We start from the raw sequence: 23051 nt of genomic DNA on the forward strand, positions 1-23051 counted from the left end.
AGACTGCTAGGAACCTTGGTGTGACACTCGATAGCCAACTCTCCCTTACTGCCAACATGGTCCTGTAGATTCATACTGTACAACATCATGAGAAAACGCCCCCTTCTCACTCAGAAGGCAGTGCAGGTTCTGGTCCAGGTTCTGGTTATCTCACGCCTAGACTACTGTACCTCCCTCCTGACAGGTCTACCTGCTACTGCCATCCGACCTTTGCAGCTCATCCAGAATGCAGCAGCTCGACTGGTTTTTAACCGACCTAAATTCACTCACACTACTCCGCTCCTCCGCTCCCTTCACTGGCTACCAGTGGCTTTCCGCATCCGGTTCAAAACACTAGTAGTTGCCTACCATGCTGTGAATGGATCAGGTCCAGGCTACATCCAGGAAATGGTCAAACGTTACACCCCAGCACGTTTACTCCGCTCTGCTTCGGCTAATCGGCTCGTTGCTCCCTCACTGCAAGCTAAACACTCATCAAAATCACGATTGTTTGCTGTCCTGGCTCCTAAATTGTGGAATGAGCTCCCCATCGACATCCATACATCAGAAAGTTTACACATCTTCCGCCGAAAACTAAAAACACACCTCTTCCGTCTACAGCCGTGGCCAAAAGTTTTTAGAATGGCACAAATATTCATTTTCACACAGTCTGCTGCCTCAGTTTTTATGATGGCTATTTGCATATACTCCAGAATGTTATGAAGAGTAATCAGATGAACTGCAATTAATTGCAAAGTCCCTCTTTGCCACGAAAATGAACTTATCCCCAAAAAAACATTTCCACTGCATTTCAGCCCTGCCAAAGAAGGACCAGCTGACATCATGTCAGTGCTTCTCTTGTTAACACAGGTGAGAGTGTTGACAAGAAGAAGGCTGGAGATCACTCTTTATTGCAGATTGAGACAAAATAGCAGACTTGAAGCTTTAAAAGGAGGGTCGTGCTTGAAATAAATGTTCTTCCTCCGTTAACCATAGTTACCTGCAAGGAAACACGTGCAGTCATCATTATTTTGCACAAAAAGGGCTTCAGAGGATACTGCTGCTAGTAAAATTGCACCTAAATCTACCATTTATCTGATCATCAAGAACTTCAAGGAGAAAGGTTCAACTGTTGTGAAGAAGGTTTCAGGGCGTCCAAGAAAGTCCAGCAACGACAGGACCATCTCCAAAAGTTGATTCAGCTGCTGGATCAGGGCACCACTAGTGCAGTGGTTGCTCAGGAATGGCAGCAGGCATGTGTGAGTGCATCTGCACGCACAGTGAGGCAAGGACATTTGGAGGATGGCCTGGTGTCAAGAAGGGCAGCAAAGAAGCCACTTCTCTCCAGGAAAAACATCAGGGACAGACTGATATTCTGCCAAAGGTACAGGGATTGGACTGCTGAGGGCTGGGGTAAAGTAATTTTCTTTGATGAATCCCCTTTCTGATTGTTTGAGGTATCTGGAAGAAAGCTTGTCTGGAGAAGAAAAAGTGAGCGCTACCATCAGTCCTGTGTCATGCCAACAGTAAAGCATCCTGAGACCATTCATCTGTGGGGTTGCTTCTCAGCCAAGGGAGTGGGCTCACTCACAATTTTGCCTAAGAACACAGCCATGAATAAAGAATGGTATTAAAACATCCTCTGAGAGCAACTGCTCCAAACCATCCAAGAACAGTTTGGTGACAAACAATGCCTTTTCCAGTATGATGGAGCACCTTGCCATAAGGCAAACGTGATAACTAAGTGGCTCGGGGAACAAAACATCGACATTTTGGGTCCATGGCCAGGAAACTCCCCAGACCTTAATCCCATTCAGAACTTCAGGTCAATCCTCAAGAGGCAGGTGGACAAACAAAAACCCACAAATTCTGACAAACTCCATGCATTGATTATGAAAGAATGGGCTGCTATCAGTCAGGATGTGGCCCAGACGTTAATTGACAGCATGCCAGAGCAAATTGCAGAGGTCTTGAAAAAGAAGGGTGAACATTGCAAATATTGACTCTTTGCATAAATTTAATGTAATTGTCAAAAAAATCCTTTGACACTTATGAAATGCTTGTAATTATACTTCAGTATACCATAGTAACATCTGACAAAGATATCTAAAAACACTGAAGCAGCACACTTTGTGAAAACCAATACTTGAATCACTCCAAAACTTTGGGCCACAGCTGTTTGCTAACACTTTAATAGCACTTAAATGGCACTTACTTATAGCACTTTGTAGTTTTGCTTTATTTTGAAGAAATTGTACTTTCTTGATTCTTGTCGTCCTGGCTCTGTACCCTCGGGGTTGAATGCACTTATTGTAAGTCACTTCGGATAAAAGCGTCAGCTAAATTAAATGTAATTATATTTTTAGACTTTGATACGGGTCAATTAAAAATGGATGGCGGGCCGCACTTGGCTCGCAGGCCATAGATTGGACACCCCTGCTCTAGATAGTCAAGTTTGATTATCTTATCGGCGCTCTGCCAGGGCCGTGAGCGACTTCAGCAGGGCTGATCCGAGGAACTCACAAAACCGTCCAATGGGTAGTAGCGACGGCCGGTGTGTAGAAAGGGCAGTGACTTAATCAACGCAAGCAAATTCCCCATTCATTTATTCCCTTTAGAATTATCCAGGTGCTCATGCAGGAGCTCGGTTCAGTTCAGTCTTTATTATTCTGTCTGAAATTTGGCCTGCAGCTAACTAGACTGTGTAAAGTGATTTGTTTCTTCTCTGTACTTTCTTCTCTGTACTAGCACTGTCCAGGTTGTTAACAAAAGAGGAAAACTATCATATTTTGTGTGCCTAGCACTTGTTTCCTTTTTCTGAGTTATCATAATTGGCATTGTGTATCATTCCTGCTACTGGTTAGAAAGTGAAATGTCCATGTTTAGTGATATTTACAGAACTATTTAGTGGTTATACTGTGGTCTATTAGTGTTCTTAGGCAGACACGAGGCACTTGTTTATTCTGTTGTGTTTGTTCTTTGCTGAAGTTCAGATGCACTAGTCCAATACTATTTGTACCTCAATATCTGGGGTTCAAAATTACAGTATATGTATATTTTTGTTATAATTTTTCCGTCTGTTGAAATAGAGCCTGAAGAGAACAATTTTTGGTTGTTTTGTGTCTGTATAGGCCTACTATAAGAAGCATTTACATTTTTGGTACTTGTACTTTTACCTCTGATACTTAATGTCAGGACCAGGCTTTCCATCTCTTGTTTTCCCTTCCCCAACTGTGCTCTTTCCACAGGTGGCTCAACCTGGAGCTGGGAGGGGCCTCCTGTCGGATACCTTCGCAGCTGAGACTCATCTCATCAACTCCACGTCCACTCCATAAAACCTCAGCTCATCTCCCCTGTCTTTGCCAGATCGTCCGTTCACCTGTGTGCACCTTCCTGGTTCGACTCCTTCCACAGAGTTCTGAATGCCTGCCTGTTTACCTGCCTTCCTGCCTGCCTGCCTGTTTACCTGCCTTCCTGCCTGCCTGTCTTTTTCGGACATTCCAAATAAACCTTTTTTCTGCCATCAATCTGCTTAAAAAAGGATCTTAACAGAACGATCTGGCCAACATGGACCCAGCAGACACAACACCGGATTCCGGCCAATTACTTCATGCTCTAACCAGTCAAGGAGCTCTTCTTGGACAGCATGAACAACTTCTCCAGGCCCTCGCAGACAATAACCGCTCTCTGGTTAATCAAGTTTCTGAATTAACTCGACAAGTCTCGTTACTTACCTCTCTTTGTGCCTCATCTCCAGCTGTTGCTTCTCCACCTAATCCTGCTCCCCCAGCCCCAATACCACCTGCTCCCACTGCTAATCTAGATTCCCTGGCTACCAACCCCGAGCCCTTTAATGGAGATCTGAAGACATGTCAGGGTTTCCTGCTCCAGTGTGGTATGGTTCTTCAACAACGTTCCTCATTTTTTCCAGCTGACCAATCTAAGATTTGTACGTTTTGGGATTGCTGAGAGGGAGACCATTGGCGTGGGCCAAAGCAGTTTATACACCTTTTTCTCTTACTACTGTGACCTATGAGGATTTTGTTTCCAATTTAAGAAGAGTTTATGATCATCCGGATTGTAATGGCTCTGCATCTAGACGTTTATTGAGTCTCCGTCAGGGATTAAGGAGCGCAGCAGATAACACTGTGGAATTCTGGACCTTGGCAGCTGATGCTCAATGGGATGAGCGTGCCTTAAAAGGGGACTTCGACTCGGGTGCAGAGGATAATTTCCTTGACTACGATTTAGCTATACAGCTAGGTTTAGTTCTCGAGCCCTTAAAGACTCCCTTGAATGCTAATGCTCTGGAAGGTAGGTTTTTAGCTAAGATAACCCATCAGACTACTCCCCTCACCCTCGTCCTCTCTGGGAACCACCGTGAAACCATTTGTCTCAAGATAATGTCATCTCCAAATTCACCTCTTGTTCTTGGTCACCCATGGTTGAGTAGACACAACCCCCACATAGATTGGGCAGAGGGGAGTATCGTAGGTTGGAGCAGTTTTTGTCACTCTACATGCCTGCAGTCAGCTTTGTCCCCAGCAGATAGAGCCAACGCATGAGGTTGCCCTCAACCTAAACCACCAGACTTGTCAGCCATTCTTCTGGAGTACCATGATTTAGGTGAGGTTTTTAGCAAAGAACGAGCATTTTCTCTACCCCCCCCTCCCATAGACCCTATGATTGTGCTATTGACCTGCTACTTGGCTCAACTATGCCCGCTAGCCGGTTATATAATATCTCGCGCCCTGAACGAGAGGCCATGGAAAATTATATTAAAGAATCCTTAGCTGCTGGGATAATCCGCCCATTCTCTTCCCCTCTTGGTGCTGGTTTTTTCTTGGTTTAGAAGAAGGATAAAACTCTCCGACCTTGGATTGATGTCCGTGGCCTAAATAACATCACTATCAAGAACAAATACCCCCTTCCGCTAATCAGCTCTGCTTTTGAACCTCTTCAAGGAGCCTCTGTCTTCTCCAAACTGGACCTCTGTAATGCCTACCATCTTGTGTTTGGATTCAGGTCGGGGATGAATGGAAGATGGCTTTTAACACACCCCTAGGTCATTTTGAATATCTCGTTATGCTTTTTGGGTTGACCAACGCTCCAGAAGTTTTTCAGGGACTGATGAATGATGTCCTTCGTGACTTCATTAACCGTTTTATTTTGATGACATCCTGATTTTTTTTCCCCAAAGACCTCAGTGAACATTTGTCCCATGTCCGGCTAGTTCTCCAGAGACTACTAGAGAATAAGCTTTTTGTCAACGCAGGGAAGTGCGAGTTTCACACCAGCTCTGTCAGTTTCCTGGGGTACATCATCGAGGGTGGGCAGGTGAAGACGGACCCTGAAAAGATTAAAGCTGTATCTGAATGGCCCACACCCACTGCTTGCAAGAGATTGCAGAGTTTTCTTGGTTTTGCTAACTTCTACCGCCGATTCATCAAAGGCTTCAGTCAAGTGGCAGCTCCCCTCTTTAAACTAACCTCTTCCTCTATGCAGTTTTCCTGGACACCGGAGGCAGAGGCAGCATGGTCAAGATCACAAGCTTCACCCATGTGCATATTATTCGCGTCGCTTGTCACCTGCTGAGAGGAATTACGATGTTTGGAACAGGGAGTTATTAGCGGTCAAGTTAGCTTTAGAAGAGTGGAGACATTGGTTGGAGGGGGCGGAATAAGCATTCGTAGTTTGGACTCATCACAAGAACTTACAATGCATACAGTCAGCTAAAAGGCTAAATTCCAGACAGGCTCGGTAGGCTTTGTTTTTCCGTCGTTTCAATTTTTCATTAACTTACCGCCCAGGTAAGCGTAACATCAAGCCGGATGCCCTCTCCCGACACAAGAAGGGTGAGATGTCCAATACAAGTTCTGAAACCATCTTGCCTCCCTCCTGCATTGTGGCAGCAGTCACATGGGAGATTGAAGAGGAGATAAGACGGACACAACAGAACCATCCTGATCCAGGTACAGGCCCAAGTAACCGTCTTTTCGTCCCAGATTCTGTCTGTTCCCAGGTCTTACAGTGGGCTCACACCTCTAGGTTTGCCTGCCACCCTGGAATTAGCCGCACTCTCTCTCTCTCCTGAAGAGACCCTTCTGGTGGCCCACAATGGATGCTGATACACATTCTTATGTTGATGCCTGTTCTGTGTGTGCAAGGAGCAAGGCTTCCCACCGTCCTCCACCCGGCCTTCTGCATCCACTTTCTGTTCCTAGCCATCCCTGGTCACACATTGTCTTGGACTTCGTTACTGGGTTGCCGCCCAGTAACACAGTTATTCTCACCATTGTGGATCGATTTTCAAAGACTGTCCATTTTCATGCCCTACCCAAGTTACCATCTGCTCAGGAGACTGCTAAACTATTAACTGACCATGTTTTCCGTCTACACGGCATACCAGTTGACATCGTTTCTGACAGGGGCCCCCAGTTCACCTCTCATGTGTGGAAGGCTTTTTGCCAAGCACTTGGCCCCAAGGTCAGCCTATTGTCTGGATTCCACCCACAGACCAATGGACAAGCAGAAAGGGCTAATCAGGACCTGGGGTCTGCCCTGCGCTGCATCTGTGAACTCAATCATTCAACCTGGAGCTCTCATCTGACCTGGATTGAATATGCCCATAACTCATTAACCAACAGGTATGTCCCCTTTTGAGGCTTCTCTGGGCTATCAACCACCTCTGTATCCCTCCCAGGAAAGCGATTTGGCTGTACCCTCCGTTCAGCATCAACTTCGTCGCTGTAGGAAGGTCTGGAACGACACCCGCTCAGCCCTCCTTCGCTCTGTGGAAACCAACAAAAGCATCGCTGACAAACGTAGGATTCCTGCTCCAGCCTTTAAACCAGGTCAGTCAGTGTGGCTTTCCTCCAGAGACATTCCATTAAAGTCAGTATCCAAGAAGTTAGCCCCTCGTTTCATAGGACCATTTGTCATTGAAAGGGTAATCAATCCCTCTGCTGTCAGGTTGAAGCTGCCCAATACCTTGAGAATAGATCCCACTTTTCCCGTTTCACAGTTAAAACTAGTTTCTTCTAGCCCTCTGTGCCCTCCAGCCAAACCCTGTCCACCTGCCCGGGTAATTGACGATCACCCAGCTTTCTCCGTGCACCGCCTTCTGGACGTCCGTCGGCGTGGCAGAGGACTGCACTATCTGGTCGACTGGGAGGGTCATGGTCCCGAAGAGCGCTCCTGGGTGCCCCGGTCATTCATTCTGGACCCTCAAATGATCAGGGCCTTCCATCGTGCCCATCCTTACAAACCGGGGGGGGGTCGCCTGGAGGCGTCCATTAAGGGGGGGGTACTGTCAGGACCAGGCTTTCCACCTCTTGTTTTCCCTACCCCCACTGTGCTCTTTCGACAGGTGGCTCAACCTGGAGCTGGGAGAGGCCTCCTGTGGGATACTTTGCAGCTGAGACTCATCTCATCAACTCCACCTCCTCTCCATAAAACCTCAGCTCATCTCCCCTGTCTTTGCCAGATCGTCCGTTCACCTGTGTGATTCAGCTGCGCACCTTCCTGGTTCGACTCCTTCCACAGAGTTCTGCTTGCCTGCCTGTTTACCTGCCTGCCTTTTTTGGACATTCCAAATAAACCTTTTTTCTGCCATCAATCTGCCGTGTTCCTGGTCTGCACTCTTTTTGGGTCCGCTTAAAAAATGATCTTAACACTTAAGTACATTTCAACACAAGATACTTTTGATACTTAAATACATTTAATATGAGCTACTTTAAGACTTTGACTCAAGTAATTTTCTTACGAGGGACTTTAACTTTTACCGTAGTCACTTTCAGGTAAGTTATCTGTACTTTTACTCAAGTATGGCTTTCAAGTACTTTAATACACAATGGAAGAGAGGACATGGAAATACACATTGCAGCAATTTTTTGACTTTAAACCACTCTCATCTGAGGGGTACCAATACCTAAAATTAAATCCCAGAAAGCTGTAAACTATGGGCCCTTTAAGTATAAAATGTAAAAAAAGCAACTAATTTTCAATCAATAGAATTCACAAATATCCTTACTTGCCTAATTTTATTTAAGTTCCTGCTGTTCCATGTTTCTTTAGGTTTCTCCACAACAGACAGGGAAAATGGTAAACAAGGACAACAACTCGCTATGGCACAAAATAAAATTCAGCAGCATTGAAAAAATAAAAATTTCGGTCTATGACAACTTGGTGATGAACACAATCTAAAATTCATTAAAAAATGTAATCTTATTTTAGAACAGGGTGAGATTTCTGCTTTGACTTTTCTGACAGTTCCTCATCAGATGTAATTTTTTGAACACCAGCATGCTGTCAAAATTATAGCTTTACTACTTTAAAGGATTTCCTGAGTCCATGTACATTCTGCATTTAAGTTTAGTTTCTAATCTCTCTGTCTCTCTTTCCCTCTCTCTAGTGGTAAATGTCTCTCGATCTCAGCCTCTCTTCAACTCTCTGGTTAGTGTCAACGTTCAGAAGGATCAGCTGATCAGCCTGTTGCTTCAGGACAGGCTGGCCACCCGTCCCCTCTGCCATGACAACACAGCAGCAGATGGCCCCTCCCGGTTCCTCTTCATGTCCTCTGACCTGCTCAGACAGAAGCCCTTCCCAAAAGAGGAGGACAATGTAAAATTGAAGCCAAACCTATCTTCACGATCCATCCACTCTGGATCCTTTGACCTCTGCCGAAGACAGAGACAATGGGAAGCCATTCCCTGACTAAGGAGGCCTCTGATCAGCTGGAGTTGGTGAAGTTCTTACTGTTTCGTTTTTCTAATTAGTATTAAAATTACTTAAATATGTTTGATTTGAATTAAGTTCTGTGCAATAAAACTTTTTACCATCACTGACACCTTCATTCTTCGATGTGCTGGGCTACAGGTCATGCAATGAAAATGTTTTTGTGTGGAGTAGCAGTTGAAGTGGACAGAGGAATAACTACTGACAATCAGACCATAATAATAAATAATAAGATTAAAACTTCATCTATATAGTACTTTTCCAAAAACAAGTTTACAACATGCTTCACAATCATAAAAACATAAAATTGACATACATAAAGACATGAGAAATCTGGTTAAAAGTCACGATACAAATTTGTCTTAAAACCAGATTTAAAAGAGGACAATGGGGTTGCTTGTCTGATTCTGAGTGGAATGTTATTCCATAGTTGTGGAGCCCTTACTTAAAACGCTCTACTGCCCTCACTTTCACGCCGTACCCTGGGAACCATAAGGAACAGTGGATGTGCAGATCTGAGATCACAAGCAGGTATATACAGGATTAGAAGGTCAGTTATATAAGAGGGGGCAATGCCAGTAAGAGATTTTTAAATTATTAATAAAATTGTCTATTCTGAGTGTGACAAATAGCTAGTGCAATGAGGTGAGAATGGGGTTGATGAAAAAGCATGAATAACGTCTGTGCATCACTGAATGTGAGAAATTGTCTATTTTTGTCAATGCACTTGAGGCAACCAATAGCTGATTTGATGATATTGCTAAAATGTTTTGAGAAATTCAGGTCTGAATAAAAGACTTCCCTCAGGTTTCTGGCCTCATGACTGCACTGTAGACCCTGTGTGATTGAGGTCCTATTGAAAGAATAGGATTATATGCAACTATTTTATTTGCTTTGTCACTTTGCTTTTATTAAATATTTTGGGTTGGTCTCATGACTGTAACCTATTGAGAAGTGGTTGCGCCTTCATTCATATGAATAGAAAACAAAACAAGAAAGACCAAAAACAAAAACTAAATTAGGAAAATCTCCAAAGCAGCCCTGGCAAGAAATTGTCGGACCAAAAAAGGATGAAATGCATTATGCAATCTACTTCTTATATTGCGCTTTATTATATTATTATCATACATAAGTATCAAATATGAGTAAGACTGAAAGTGTGTTTTATTTATTTATTTGTGTTAAGATAATATTAGAGTGCATAATCATGTTTGTTTGAAAATACTGGAATTTATGAAGGTGTCCTCCCTTAAGTTAAGACACCAGTGGTATTAATTAATTAATATATTTATTAATCATGACAGAGAAAGTTTGTCACAGGAGAAGTATATGTTTATTCCTTTTCTAGTATTAGCTCATTTATTTTTTATGTTTAACCATCTCATTATCATTTTATCATAATCGTATTGTCATTTATTCATTTTTATAGTTGTATTGCTAATTTGTATTATCATTTACTAATTTTAATGATGTACAAAGGGAGTTTAAGATTCTTTACTGATAAAGTCCCTCACAGTTATACTGAAGGCGCATGAAAAAAACAGTTACCTCAGCTGCAGCAGCATAGGAAAGGGTGGGAGCTCATTGTGAGTAAAAGGCATAGAGAGTTAAAAAAAGAAGTGTGTACATAGGGCATACGCTCTGTGACTGAGAGCCAGATCTACCCAGTTATCTAACTGGAGTTCCCCCGACAGATGGACGAAAACATTTATTTTGAAAAAAAGATCCGTCCGTTTGTCTGTCCCCAAAAAAATTATGATATGGGCAAAAGGACAAAAAATATTTAAATAAAAAAAATCCTTCTACATGCGTACGATTATTTTTTTCCATCCGTCTGGCTGTCCGTTTTATTTGACATTGACAGACGGAAAAAAATCCTTCAGCCTGTCTGTCCCCAAAAACAATTAAAACGACCAGACAGATGGACGAAAAAAACAGAAATTAAATTATAGTTGACGTTATTATCTTGTTCCCCATGGTGCTTTTATCCCTAATCCTAACCCCCCTTAGGGTTGTGACGGACATCTCTAGGCAGTAAGAGATGTGCGGTGTCCCGCCGTCATACCAACCCTCTCTCGCCCCCAGGCCCCCGGAGACGCGGTCTCAAGACCCTGCACTACCCGGGTCTCCTCCGGTTCCTAAGGGAATGGCAATACTTGGGACACTTCTAGGCAATTATCATAGTAGCAAAATGCCTAGAATGCCGGGCCGGCTCTGACGGTTCCGGTGGATGCCGGGCCGGCTGCGGCGGTTGCGGTGGATACCGGGGCAGTTGCGGTGGGTACCGGGGCAGTTGCGGTGGGTACCGGGGCGGCTGCAGCAGTTCAGGTGGGTACTGGGAGGGCTGCGGAGGTTTCGATGGATGCCGGGCCAGCTGCGGTGGTTCCGGCAGTTGCCAGGCCGTCTGCTGCGGTTGCAGAGGCTACCGGTACAGGGGGTTGGGGGTCCATCTGCTGGGGGTCCGGGTGCTGGGGGTCCAGCTGCTGTGAGGGGCGCAGAGGTTTCCTCTGCTGCGCCTGTTTCTGAGGCCGGTCTTTGGGGGACTGAGTCCTTGGTGAGGGTGGAGAGGAGAAGTGAGAGACAGGTAGTAATAGAAAAGGTGTTGGTTGCCAACCCGGAGCAGGGGATGCAGTGTGGTTCTGCACAGCAGGCTGAACAGATACAGGCTGAATTAGACAGCAGTCAGGTTAGTGAGATGGACGTGGAGGAGGACTATGAATCGGACAATGTGTCTCTGGCTGAGAGCGTCTCAATTAGCACAGATTTATATTCATTAAAGGAGGTCAATGAGTTTTTAGATGAATCATTTGGCAAAGCAGTGGAGGTGGCAGAGTATTTCCCAGATATTAAAAAATGCATACAGACAGTCAGTACCCTCCTGAAAGAGGTAGGGACGGATGTCCTGGATGAAAAACGTAGATATAGACTCAGGAAGCATGTGACTGCAGCAAAAAAAGGTCTTCCATGTAAGATACGGTCAAAGAGGAAGAAAACTGTAAATAAAATTGACCATGACCATTCATCACTGGTTGTTTTCATTCTGCTGTGTTTACCTGTTTGTCCTTTTACGCTGTATTTTTTATCCTCTCATGGCATTAAAGGTAGCCTCATTAAACATGAACGGGGGTAGAAGTGCTCACAAAAGGTTTTTAGTGTCAGAACTTTTTAAAGTAAAAAAGCTGGATGTCCTTTTTTTACAGGAGACTCACAGTGATTGCCTGAATGAAACAGACTGGGGAGTATGGTGGGGGGGGCAGCCCCACCTTTCTGGGCTGCCTGCAGTCTGAAAGCAGCACTCCTGGATATGATGTCGGTCAGTCCATGGCCCCCCTCTGCCACAGGGAGGTACAGCACGGACGCCCGCACCCAGCCCGACCAGAAGAAGTCCACAAGCAGCCTCTGTAGTTGTTGCAGGAGTACCGGTGGAGGAGTCAGCACCTGGAGTCTGTGCCACAGGGATGCTGCAACCATGTTATTGACGATCAGAGTTCTCCCCCTGTAGGACAGCTGGGGTAGCAACCATTTCCATTTAGACAACTTGAGCTGCACCTTCCCCAGCACTCCCTCCCAGCTCTGCCTCTCTATCTCTTCACTGCCTAAAAACAAACCGAGGATTTTTAACCCTTTTATTCCCCATATCAGGTTCCCAGGGAGACGTGGTATTCTCCCTGCGTCCCACTGACCAATCACACATGCCTCGCTCTTTTCCCAATTCACCTTGGCTGTCGTAGCCTTTGCATACAATGCCAGACTGCCCTCTAATTCCTGTATATCCCCCTGATCCCGGACAAGAATGTTTACGTCATCAGCATAAGCTGATATTATTATCAGGGGACTTTGAGGCAGCTCTGGCAGACGCAGGCCTTTCAGCCGAGTTCTGAGGCGACACAGGAGAGGTTCGATGGCCACGCTGTAAAGCTGGCCTGATATTGGACATCCCTGCCTGATCCCTCTTTGGACTGGTACTGGTCCGCTCAGCCCTCCCCCCACCTTCACCACACAACATGTATCATTATATAATAACTTCACCCAGGACAGAAAGTGCTCCCCGACACCAAAAGCCTGCAGTGTGGCAAACAAGAATGCACGATCGACACGATCAAAGGCTTTTTCTTGGTCGATGGAAATAATGCCAATATTAATGCTATATGTTGCAAACAAATCCAAAATGTCTCTCATTAAAAACAAATTGTCCTGGATTGACCTTCCTTGACACAATAAGAATGGTCAGCACTAATAAATACTTCCATAAAAACCTTGAGTCCATTTGCTAAAACCTTAGATAAAACCATATAGTCACTGCATAAAAGAGAGACGGGTCTCCAGTTCTTCAGCAGTGTTAGATCTCCTTTCTTCGGTAGCAGTGATATTACAGCCCGTCTGCAGGAGGCTGGAAGAAGCCCTTTCCCAAATGCCTCCTTCAGGACATCAAGCAGATCCTGACCTCGGGTCACTGGGACTCCGGCCGACGTGCTACAGGCCCTACGTCTTCGCGTGTCTTGTGCAGCTATAAAAAAAGAATAAAAATGAATTTCCTTCTTCCTTTATTATTATTATCACTGAGCAAGAGTCTATTTCTTCTTCTTCTTCTTCTTCCTCTTCCTCTTCTTCCTCTCGTTCGCATCACCAAGCAACAACAGGTTCGAGTACGTGACGCTGGCAGCCGGGGATGCTCGCGGTGCGTGCCCTCGCGTCACTGGGACTCCGGCCGACGTGCTACAGGCCCTACGTCTTCGCGTGTGTCATGTGCAGCTATAAAAAAAGAATAAATATGAATTTCCTTCTTCCTTTATTATTATTATCACTGAGCAAGTCTTTTTCTTCTTCTTCTTCTTCTTCCTCTTCTTCCTCTCGTTCGCATCACCGAGGAACAACAGGTTCGAGTACGCGACGCTGGCAGCCGTGCCCTCGGGTCACTTGGACCCCGGCCGACGTGCTACAGGCCCTACGTCTTCGCGTGTGTCCTGTGCAGCTATAAAAAAAGACTAAAAATGAATTTCCTTCTTCCTTTTTTATTATTATCACTGAGCAAGAGTCTTTTTCTTCTTCTTCTTCTTCTTCTTCTACTTCTTCGTTGGTGGAGGTGGAGTTGTGAAGAGAGGAGGTGAAGCGTTCAAACTTTTTCAGGTTTATATATGTTTATTGTATGATCATTGTTTTGTAGTGTTTGTGTACGTGTAGTGTAGTTTTCTGTGTGTTGTGCGTGTCTCGTGGCGGGGATGGCGTCCGCAGGGACGCCGCCTGTTAGAAGAATTGTATATAAGTTATCATGTGCTGAATGTATTGCTGATGCAGAGTGTGACAGTCTGACATTTGTGTGCAGTCTAGCACCTCTGAGTGCCACATCCTGTTTTGCAATAAAAATAATTAGTCTCATTGTCTAACTGAAGTATGTTTCTTGCCATATAAGGAAATGTACCCAAAGCAAGGAACTTGCCTGGAGAGACGTGAAGGTCAAGACGGATTTCACTTCTCTCTATGTAAATGTCACCCCACCTTGACCTTGTATCTGAGCTTTTGAATAAATACACTGTGAAAGGGAAGTACCGTCGAAGTTGGCTGCGACCTACTCAAAGGTGCGGACTTCCCTTGCAAGTAAAAACGTACGAGTGTATGTGTGGTGTTTGATTCATGGATTCTTACAACATTGATACATGTCTGGGTTAAATTCCCTCGACATTTTTGGTCCTTCGAGCCGGATGCCAACAGATCCAGACCAGGGGAGCGGATCGAGAGAGAACTGAAGACTGTGCACAGCCCTTAGGACAAAGTCCTGTGGAGTGAATTCTTCCCAGGCCAGTTCGACCTGACCTGTTCCTTGGACTGGATTGACGGCATCCGAACAAAAAGAAGACGAATCAAACAGGTACGACATGACACAATTGTAAAGACGAGGTTTGAGTCCTGCTTCAAAGACGGGGTTTGAGTCCCGCGTCAAAGACAGGGTTAGAGTCCCGTGTCAAAGACGGAGTTAAAGTCTCGCGTCAAAGACGGAGTTAAGTCTCGCGTCAAAGACGGGGTTCGAGTCCCGCGTCTCAGAAAAAAACAATAAAAATAATAAAAAAACAGAAATAAAATCTAAACGTATTTGCAACACGTTTAGATATATGGTTGTGGGGAGTGAATGTGTGAATGAATGGTCTGACAGTAAAGAGTCTAAAACACACGACAGGACTTCTGGGATTAAACCCCAAGAGAGAGACCGGACTGCACCCTAAGTGTGGCCTAGAAGCTTGTTTCTCTGGAAGTGTTGTGTGGCCCGGAGAGGAATTCTCTGTTACTAAAAGACAACTTGTAAACTTAAGACAATGGGAAATTGTTGCACAAAGCCCGGACCCCTAGAGGGGGACGCAAAATATATGAAAAGGTATGAACCTCAAAGTGTTAAATATCTTGGAAAATGGGAAAAACAATATGAATTTAAAGGAAAATTAGACGTTGGTGAATGTACCGAACTGGTACGGCGTTTACAATTTAAAAGTCGTATTAAAAACAAAAAAGAACCCAGTGAGGAGCACCGATGTGCTCGACTCTGGTTAGAGCAGGCACAAAGACGTAAAAACGGACAAAAAACTAAATCAGAGAGTTTAGTGGTCGAAAGGCCAGAAGATCTAGAAACCGGGGGAAGCCGAAGACAAAATGTCAATCGCTTTCCCCAAAATCCTCCAGTGAGAGAGGCAGATCGCAAACGATGTCCCTCTGCACCACCGCCCTATTCAGATCAAACGGGGGAAGATGATGAACCTCAGGGCGCTGCGGGAGAGAGACTTTACCCCTCTTTGCCGCCACTGAATCAAGACGACATGTCCAATTCATCCATGCCGTCCGGGGTAAAAAGTAAATTGCGAGGTGCCGGAGGTAAATTGAGTGGAGTAAGGATTGGCAAGGAGGATTGTTAAAAATAGATGAAGAAAATACTGATGCTTATCCACGAATAGAAGTAGCAAATCCCGCTCATGATCCTGCTAATAATCAATCCCAACCAACAATACGAGTATTCAGAACTTGGACACAAAGTGATGTTAAAGCCGCAGTGGAGGGAGTACGATCATACAAAGTGAATGTCGTAGAATGTGGGGAGGACATCATGGGTCTGATGAACATGTATCATTTAAATGGTACAGAAATGCAACAAGTCCTGATGCAGATTTTTGGGCCAAATTGGATGAGAATCCAGGGAAATTGGACCCCGATGGCACCAGCAGTGGGTGCAGCTCGTCCGCTCCCACTGGCAGCTGACTCCCCAGCACTGCAACAGGCTGTGGAAGGTGTCATAGCTAGAGCAACACAAACGTTCACTCGACGCGCTGATTATGGACTAATTGGTCAGACAAAACAAAAAGATGATGAATTGGTAGCAGATTTTCGACCAAGATTCGAAAAGGTTTTCAGAGAGAATAGTGGACTACCCATGACCGACGACGACGAGGGGCCGTACAGACAACAATTAAAAAACGCTCTAGTGGGAGCAGTACACCCAGGAATAAAAGACTGGGTGTTAAAAAATTATGTCGGCCTCTCTACGGGTACTCTGGCTGAATGCATGAGCTGGCTGATTCACGCAGAAAAAGTCATTAAAAACAAGAAAAAAGGAAAGCCAATTGCAACTGAAGCATTTTGGCAGGGTGATTATGAGGAAGACAGTAATGTGTTTTTCTCTGGGGTTGGTCAAAGAGGTCGGACCAGGGGACGAGGAAGAGGAGTTTACGGAGGAAGAGGCAAGTTTAGAGGGAGAGGAAGAGAGCAGCAGCAGAGACAAACTGACAGATGTTGGGTCTGTGGAGACACAGACCACTGGGCTCGGAATTGCCCAAATAATAATGAAAAGCAATGACTAGGCAAAGCAGCAGAACAGAATAGGGGAAGTGAAGAGGAGGAAAGTGAAGAGATATTGCTTGATTTGACTGAGACGTTTCTGTTTAATTCCAGCAGACCTGAAGTAACGCTGTGGGTGGAAAACGCCCCAGTGGTTTTCATAGCAGATTCAGGAGCCTGCAGGACAGTTATAAATACACCGTTAGAAAGCAGATACATGTCAAACGAACATGTCAGAGTAAGATCAGCAAATGGACAGATTGAGAGGAAAGTGTTGACCAAATATTTGATGATAGAAGATCCAGAAACGGGAAAACAAGCCAAAGCATCTCTAGTAGTTGCAAGCAACTGCCCGTTTAATCTTCTGGGACGTGATGTGATGGTGCAACTGGGAATCGGGATATTATCAAACAACAAGGGGGGAATGTCTGTAAAACGGGTGGGGGAGGGAGAATCTTCCTTATTCGTTTATCAAGAACAACAGGTTCCCACGTATTACTGGTCACTCGATTTCTCCTCAAAAGACCCTAGCCGTGTGACTGAAAGTTTAGTTGACAAAGCTAGACAACATTGTGGAAAAAATAACTCACAGATGCTTGCAGAAGATCTGCATGTCACCATACGCTACAGACAACAGCCTGGGCCTGATGACACTTATGATAAAGCATTCCATAAGCTCCTACCCCAGAAAGTGACTCTTAATTACATGTATTTTACAGAAGACACCGCGTTCTGTACAGTGGTATTGACTAAAGAGGCAAAAGCACTCTTGGGGTACGGCCAAACCGCTCACGTGTCACTTCAGAAGCGGCAAAAGAAAAAATGGAAAGACTTAAATTATGAAGCCAGAATGGTGCAGAGAAACGATGAGTCTGACTGGACGCAGGAAGGAGACGTGCAAATAAATCCACATAGTGCTTACAAGAGGGTGTCACTGCACTGGGTTGCAAGAACCATGCCACAGACACACCTAACAGATAGCACAGACACATGAACCATGCTATTAACAGAGGAGGAAGAGAAAGAGTTAAAAGAGATACCAAAATGCCTGTGGACAACTGGATCCACAGATGTGGGTGCATTAACAGATTGTCCACCAGTTCAAATTAGACCAAAAGGAGAATATCGACCGCGTATAAAACAATATGCTCTAAAACAAGATGCAATTGACGGAATCCGCCCTGTAATAAGAGAATATTTAAAAGCAGGAGTTTTGATACCCTGTCCCGAGTCACCGTGCAATACTCCGATTTTTCCAGTCAAGAAGGCAGCACCATCCACAAAATGGAGGATGGTACAAGATTTAAAAGCAGTAAATGCTGCAGTGATACAAAGAGCGCCCAATGTCCCTGATCCACACACACTGCTAAACAGCATGTGACCACAAGCTAAAGTATTCTCAATGATAGACCTAAGTAATGCATTTTTCTCTATTCCCCTACATGAAGATAGTAGGTTTTGGTTTGCATTTACGTTTGATGGGAAAATATATACTTACACTAGGTTGCCTCAAGGGTATGCAGAAAGCCCTACAATCTTTGCAGCTGCCATTAGTAACTGTTTAGCTAAATTTGATCCACCAGCAGGAAGTCAAATATTATCTTATGTAGACGATATTCTAGTTACCTCCAAAACAAGAGAGCAATGTCTACAGGACACAACAGCCCTGCTAACACATTTGGCAAAAACAGGAAATAAAGTCAGCAAAGACAAACTACAGTTTTGCAAAACCGAGGTCAAATACCTAGGTCACATGTTAACGGCAGAAGGCAGAAAGATTAGTGAAGATAGGAAATCGACCATCTTGGCTGCACCCAAACCTAAAAACAAAAAACAGATGATGTCCTTCTTAGGACTCACTAACTATTGCAGGTCGTGGGTGTGTAACTATGCAGAGATAACCGCACCTCTGCAACAGTTGATGTATGAGACACCACTGCGCATGAGTGACACCCTTGAGTGGAACGAGGAAGCTGAATTTGCATTTTGCAACCTGAAGCAGACACTCGCTGGAAGTGCTGTACTGGCACTTCCTGATTATGATAAACCATTCTCACAAACAGTGGATTGCAGGGGAGGGTTCATGACATCTGTATTAACTCAGATGCACGGCATTAAAAACAGGCCAGTAGCATTCTACTCTTCAAAATTAGACCCAGTGGCACGTGCCACACCAACCTGCGTCTAAGCTGTAATAGCTGCCTCTATGGCTGTCCATGCTTCAGCTGAAGTAGTTCTGTTCCATCCACTCACGCTTCTAGTTCCTCATGCTGTTTCAGTGTTACTCCTACAAACCAAAATGACATTTCTATCACCAGCAAGACATTTATCTTGCATGGCTACACTGATATCACAGCCACATGTGGATATTCAGAGATGCACAACTTCAAATCCCTCTACTTTGATACCAACTGCAGAAGACGGAGACAAACATGACTGCATAGCAGAAACATCACAACAATATTCCCCCAGGCCAGATCTTACAGACCATCCACTAAAAACAGGAGATGTAGTTTTTGTTGATGGGTCAGCTAAAAAGGATGATAAAGGCACAAACAGGGTGGGATATGCTGTGGTAACGGAAAACAAAATTCTTAAAGCAGAGAGACTCCCAGGAAATTATTCTGCACAAGCAGCTGAATTAGTGGCATTAACAGAGGCATGTAAACTGTATAAAGGGAAAAAGGTGACAATATATACTGATAGCCAGAATGCATTTGCTACATTGCACGTTTTCTGCAAACAGTGGCAAAAGAGAGGTATGAAGACTAGCACAGGAAAGCCTGTGACACACGCACAGCTGTTGCAAGGTCTGCTAGAAGCAGTGTTACTTCCTCAGGAAGTGGCCGTTTGTAAATGCGCGGCACATAAAAAGGGCGATGATCTCATCATACGTGGAAATACATTTGCAGACATCTCAGCAAAAGCTGCAGCCATGAAACAAATAGACACACATTTCTTGGCTGATGCTACAGTATTGCACGACATGCAACATGCAGCCACTACCCAAGAAAAACAGGGCTGGCTGAAAAAAGGAGCCAAACTTGTAGATGATATCTACACATGACCTGAAGGAAAACCTATCCTTCCAAAATCATTATACAAATGGGCTGCTATATTGAGCCATGGGCCTTGCCATGTCTCAACAGGGGGAATGGTGAGCCTAGTAAACAAACAGTATACAACCTATGGTTATAATCTCTATTCTAAAAATTTTTGTGCAGCTTGTATTACATGTGCGAGACATAATCCACAGGGAAACATAAGACCAAGACGAGGGGCTTTTCCCACTCCACCGTATCCGTTTCATACCATCCACATGGACTTCATTGAGTTAAGCACTTGCCAACAATACAAATATTGTTTAGTGATAATAGATGCTTTTTCCAAATGGGTTGAAATCATACCTACCAAACATCCAGATGCAATCACAGTAGCAAAAGCATTATGCAAACGTATCATACCCACGTTTGGTATTCCACAAATCATCAGAAGTGACAACGGAACTCATTTTGTAAACGATGTAGTAAAAAAGATGTCGACATTGAAAATGGACTTAAAACACCATTGTAGTTATCATCCTCAAAGTGCTGGACTAGTGGAGCGCAATAATGGCACCATAAAAAGTAAACTAAGAAAGTGTGTGGAAGAGACAGGAAGACCATGGGTGGAGTGCCTCGACTTAGTAACGTTAAGCATGCACATTACACCTACAGCAAACAACTCGCTAACACCGTTTGAAATATTGTATGGACGCCCATATTACATACCTAATTTCACATTGGAAACAGCTGTACCAAATGAAGAACAAACGCTTGCTGACTATATGAAAGCCACCCTGCTCACGAGAGAAGTGAAAATTGCAAATGATCTGCCAAACGATCCTTTCTCTTTACAGGTTCCAAAAGTGACTGTGGGAGATTTCGTGTTCATCAAGTCGATAAAAAGGAAGCACTGGAACAGCCCACGGTGGGAGGGACCGCATCAAGTGCTGCTCACAACACCCACTGCAGTAAAGATCACTGAGAGAGGAACCTGGATACATCTCTCTCACTGCAAAAAGGCAACACAGGAGACCGGTGACGCCACTGGTTAGGAGGGGAAGCCTGACTTCAAAGGGGGGTTACCTAATAGTGGTGACTCGTCTCAACGTCAGTGAAGTAAACAACGATCCCCTAACCGTTAGGGCATTCACTGGAAACCTGGTATTGTATAAAAAAAATGAAGTTACTGAGACTGTTTGCAGTGGGAGTATGATGTGTCCTTACAGGTTTGATGCTGATGAGAGATGGAGACGACACTGCAAGGAAGAAGAGAGAACTTCTGACTGGGCATGACATAAACCACAACATATGGTATCGCAATGCTAACTTGACAGCTTACAAAAGTAATGTGACCAACTGTTACGTATGTAGCTTTGTCCCACACCATGCTAATTCTAACCCGTTCTGGACACCAGAACCTGAGACGGAGGTTAACACTCTGTGTATAGTAGCATTCTGGTACATGCAAGTGATCAAGAATGACAAATACTTCACTCGATGGCTTCCAAATTGTACTAAGAGTCAACCTATTAAAGAATGGCGAGATCCTAGAAACTACACCAAAAAGACTAACCAAACTAATCTGGAGGGAATAGCACCCGCCCGCTATCCAACCAAATCTCCTTTCTGTTTCTCCGTGACTTGTAGAGAGAGTTTTCGTACACGAAAGAACGTAATAATTCCCGCTACCAAGTACTTGGGAAAGTCAGATTTTTTGGTAACTCTAAAAGTAGCTAGTGACGCAGATCAGAATAAAGGATATTGGCATCCACTGTACAGCGACAGCTCTCCCAGTAAACCCTGTAACCACCTGAGTGTCCACTGCAACGTGGATCACGCACCAATAAATTGGACAGCGGTCGGAGAAAGAGCTGAAATACAGGGATGGCAAAGCATACCTTCTATGTGGATGTTTTTACCTGGCGAGAATGGTTACCCCAGTCCAACCACTCATGTGTGGGTATGTGGCAAAGATATGTATCTGTACCTCCCTAACAACTGGTGTGGAACTTGTCATTTGGCTAGACTAGTTCCTGCAGTTGTATTGATTCCTGCAGCTGACGTCTCAAAGGCTATGGCCAACACCCCAACACGAATAAAACGCTCTATGGAAGAAACAACAGTTAACAAAGACAAAGAACCATTGGTAAACGATGCAAGAGGTGTGTTCATGACAATCTTCCCAATGTACGGTGTGGCATATTTGGCCCACAGGATGAATGAGATGCACGCCGATTTAGAAGACATTGCTGAGTCTCTGGAGGGGGTCCTTAAACATCTAGTGGAGGACCCTGAAAAGAGGGCAATGCGAGCCATGATTCTGCAGAACAGACTAGCACTCGACTACCTATTAGCTAACCAGGGAGGGGTGTGTGAACTCATAGGTGACCAGTGTTGTACTTTCATTCCTGACCCGACTAGCAATCTCACCAATATGCTTAACAAAGTGACTGAATTGCGGAAGCACCTGACAGACAAAAAAGATGGCCAGTGGAGTCCATGGACATGGTTGTCCTCTGGAGGGTATCTCCAAATCGTTGGAAAGATCCTCATCCCTGTTGGTGCTGTTTTGCTCTTGTTTTGTGTTTTCATGAGCTGTGTGTTACCATGCATTCGAACAATGATTAACAAAGCTGTAGGTCAATCTGTTACTGCTGTAATGATGAGTGAAGAGTATTTGACTCTGCTTCACAGCCCTGACGGAGATGGTGATATCGACCTTGAGGATGAAGACACAGAACTGTAGCAACATTGAAAAATTTAACTTTTCCCTCTGAGTGTAAATAAAAATGAAGGTGTTATGAAAATGATGGTCATGCAGAAAACTTGAAAAAGAGATAGTATGACTCGACAGAGAGGATTTGACATTCATTAATGATAAACAGGAGGGAAATGTTAGAAGAATTGTATATAAGTTATCATGTGCTGAATATATTGCTGATGCAGAGTGTGACAGTCTGACATTTGTGTGCAGTCTAGCACCTCTGAGTGCCACATCCTGTTTTGCAATAAAAATAATTAGTCTCATTGTCTAACTGAAGTATGTTTCTTGCCATATAAGGAAATGTACCCAAAGCAAGGAACTTGCCTGGAGAGACGTGAAGGTCAAGACGGATTTCACTTCTCTCTATGTAAATGTCACCCCACCTTGACCTTGTATCTGAGCTTTTGAATAAATACACTGTGAAAGGGAAGTACCGTCGAAGTTGGCTGCGACCTACTCAAAGGTGCGGACTTCGCTTGCAAGTAAAAACGTACGAGTGTATGTGTGGTGATTGATTCATGGATTCTTACAACATTGATACATGTCTGGGTTAAATTCCCTCGACACCGCCGATGTCCCTGAGACATGGCGTCTAGTGATGGGAAGTTCGGATCTTTTTACCGTGTCGGTTCTTTGAATCTCGTTCAGTAAAATGAACGAATCTCTTTTTGAGTCATTCGTTCGTTTCAGGGGGGGGGGGGGGTGTAAACGAT

At 44.4% G+C, this 23051-nt stretch overlaps 2 protein-coding genes across 6 annotated transcripts in view; both read left to right on the plus strand.

The window, feature by feature from the left end:
* ppp1r35 (protein phosphatase 1, regulatory subunit 35) overlaps window positions 1-8821 on the plus strand; it is a 46018-nt gene extending 37197 nt beyond the window's left edge. For 4 of the 5 annotated variants that reach the window (XM_053431645.1, XM_053431643.1, XM_053431644.1 and 1 more), the window contains one exon: window positions 8393-8821. In XM_053431645.1, coding sequence (XP_053287620.1) covers window positions 8393-8694 — 302 coding nt within the window. In that variant the 3' untranslated portion in view covers window positions 8695-8821. Of the gene's footprint in view, window positions 1-3227; window positions 3376-8392 lie in introns of all 5 variants that reach the window. The other variant, XR_008339815.1, reaches the window with a different exon arrangement.
* A 4960-nt stretch (window positions 8822-13781) lies between these two features.
* On the plus strand, window positions 13782-22601 carry LOC128448791 (uncharacterized). Its single transcript, XM_053431547.1, has 2 exons — window positions 13782-14581; window positions 20429-22601. Exon 2 carries the CDS (start codon window positions 20806-20808, stop codon window positions 22318-22320), a length of 1515 nt encoding a protein of 504 aa, XP_053287522.1. The 5' UTR covers window positions 13782-14581; window positions 20429-20805; the 3' UTR covers window positions 22321-22601.
* The last annotated feature ends 450 nt before the right edge of the window (window positions 22602-23051 follow it).

The sequence above is a fragment of the Pleuronectes platessa genome, chromosome 10, assembly GCF_947347685.1.
Source record: "Pleuronectes platessa chromosome 10, fPlePla1.1, whole genome shotgun sequence".
In the NCBI taxonomy this organism is placed as follows: Eukaryota; Metazoa; Chordata; class Actinopteri; order Pleuronectiformes; family Pleuronectidae; genus Pleuronectes; species Pleuronectes platessa.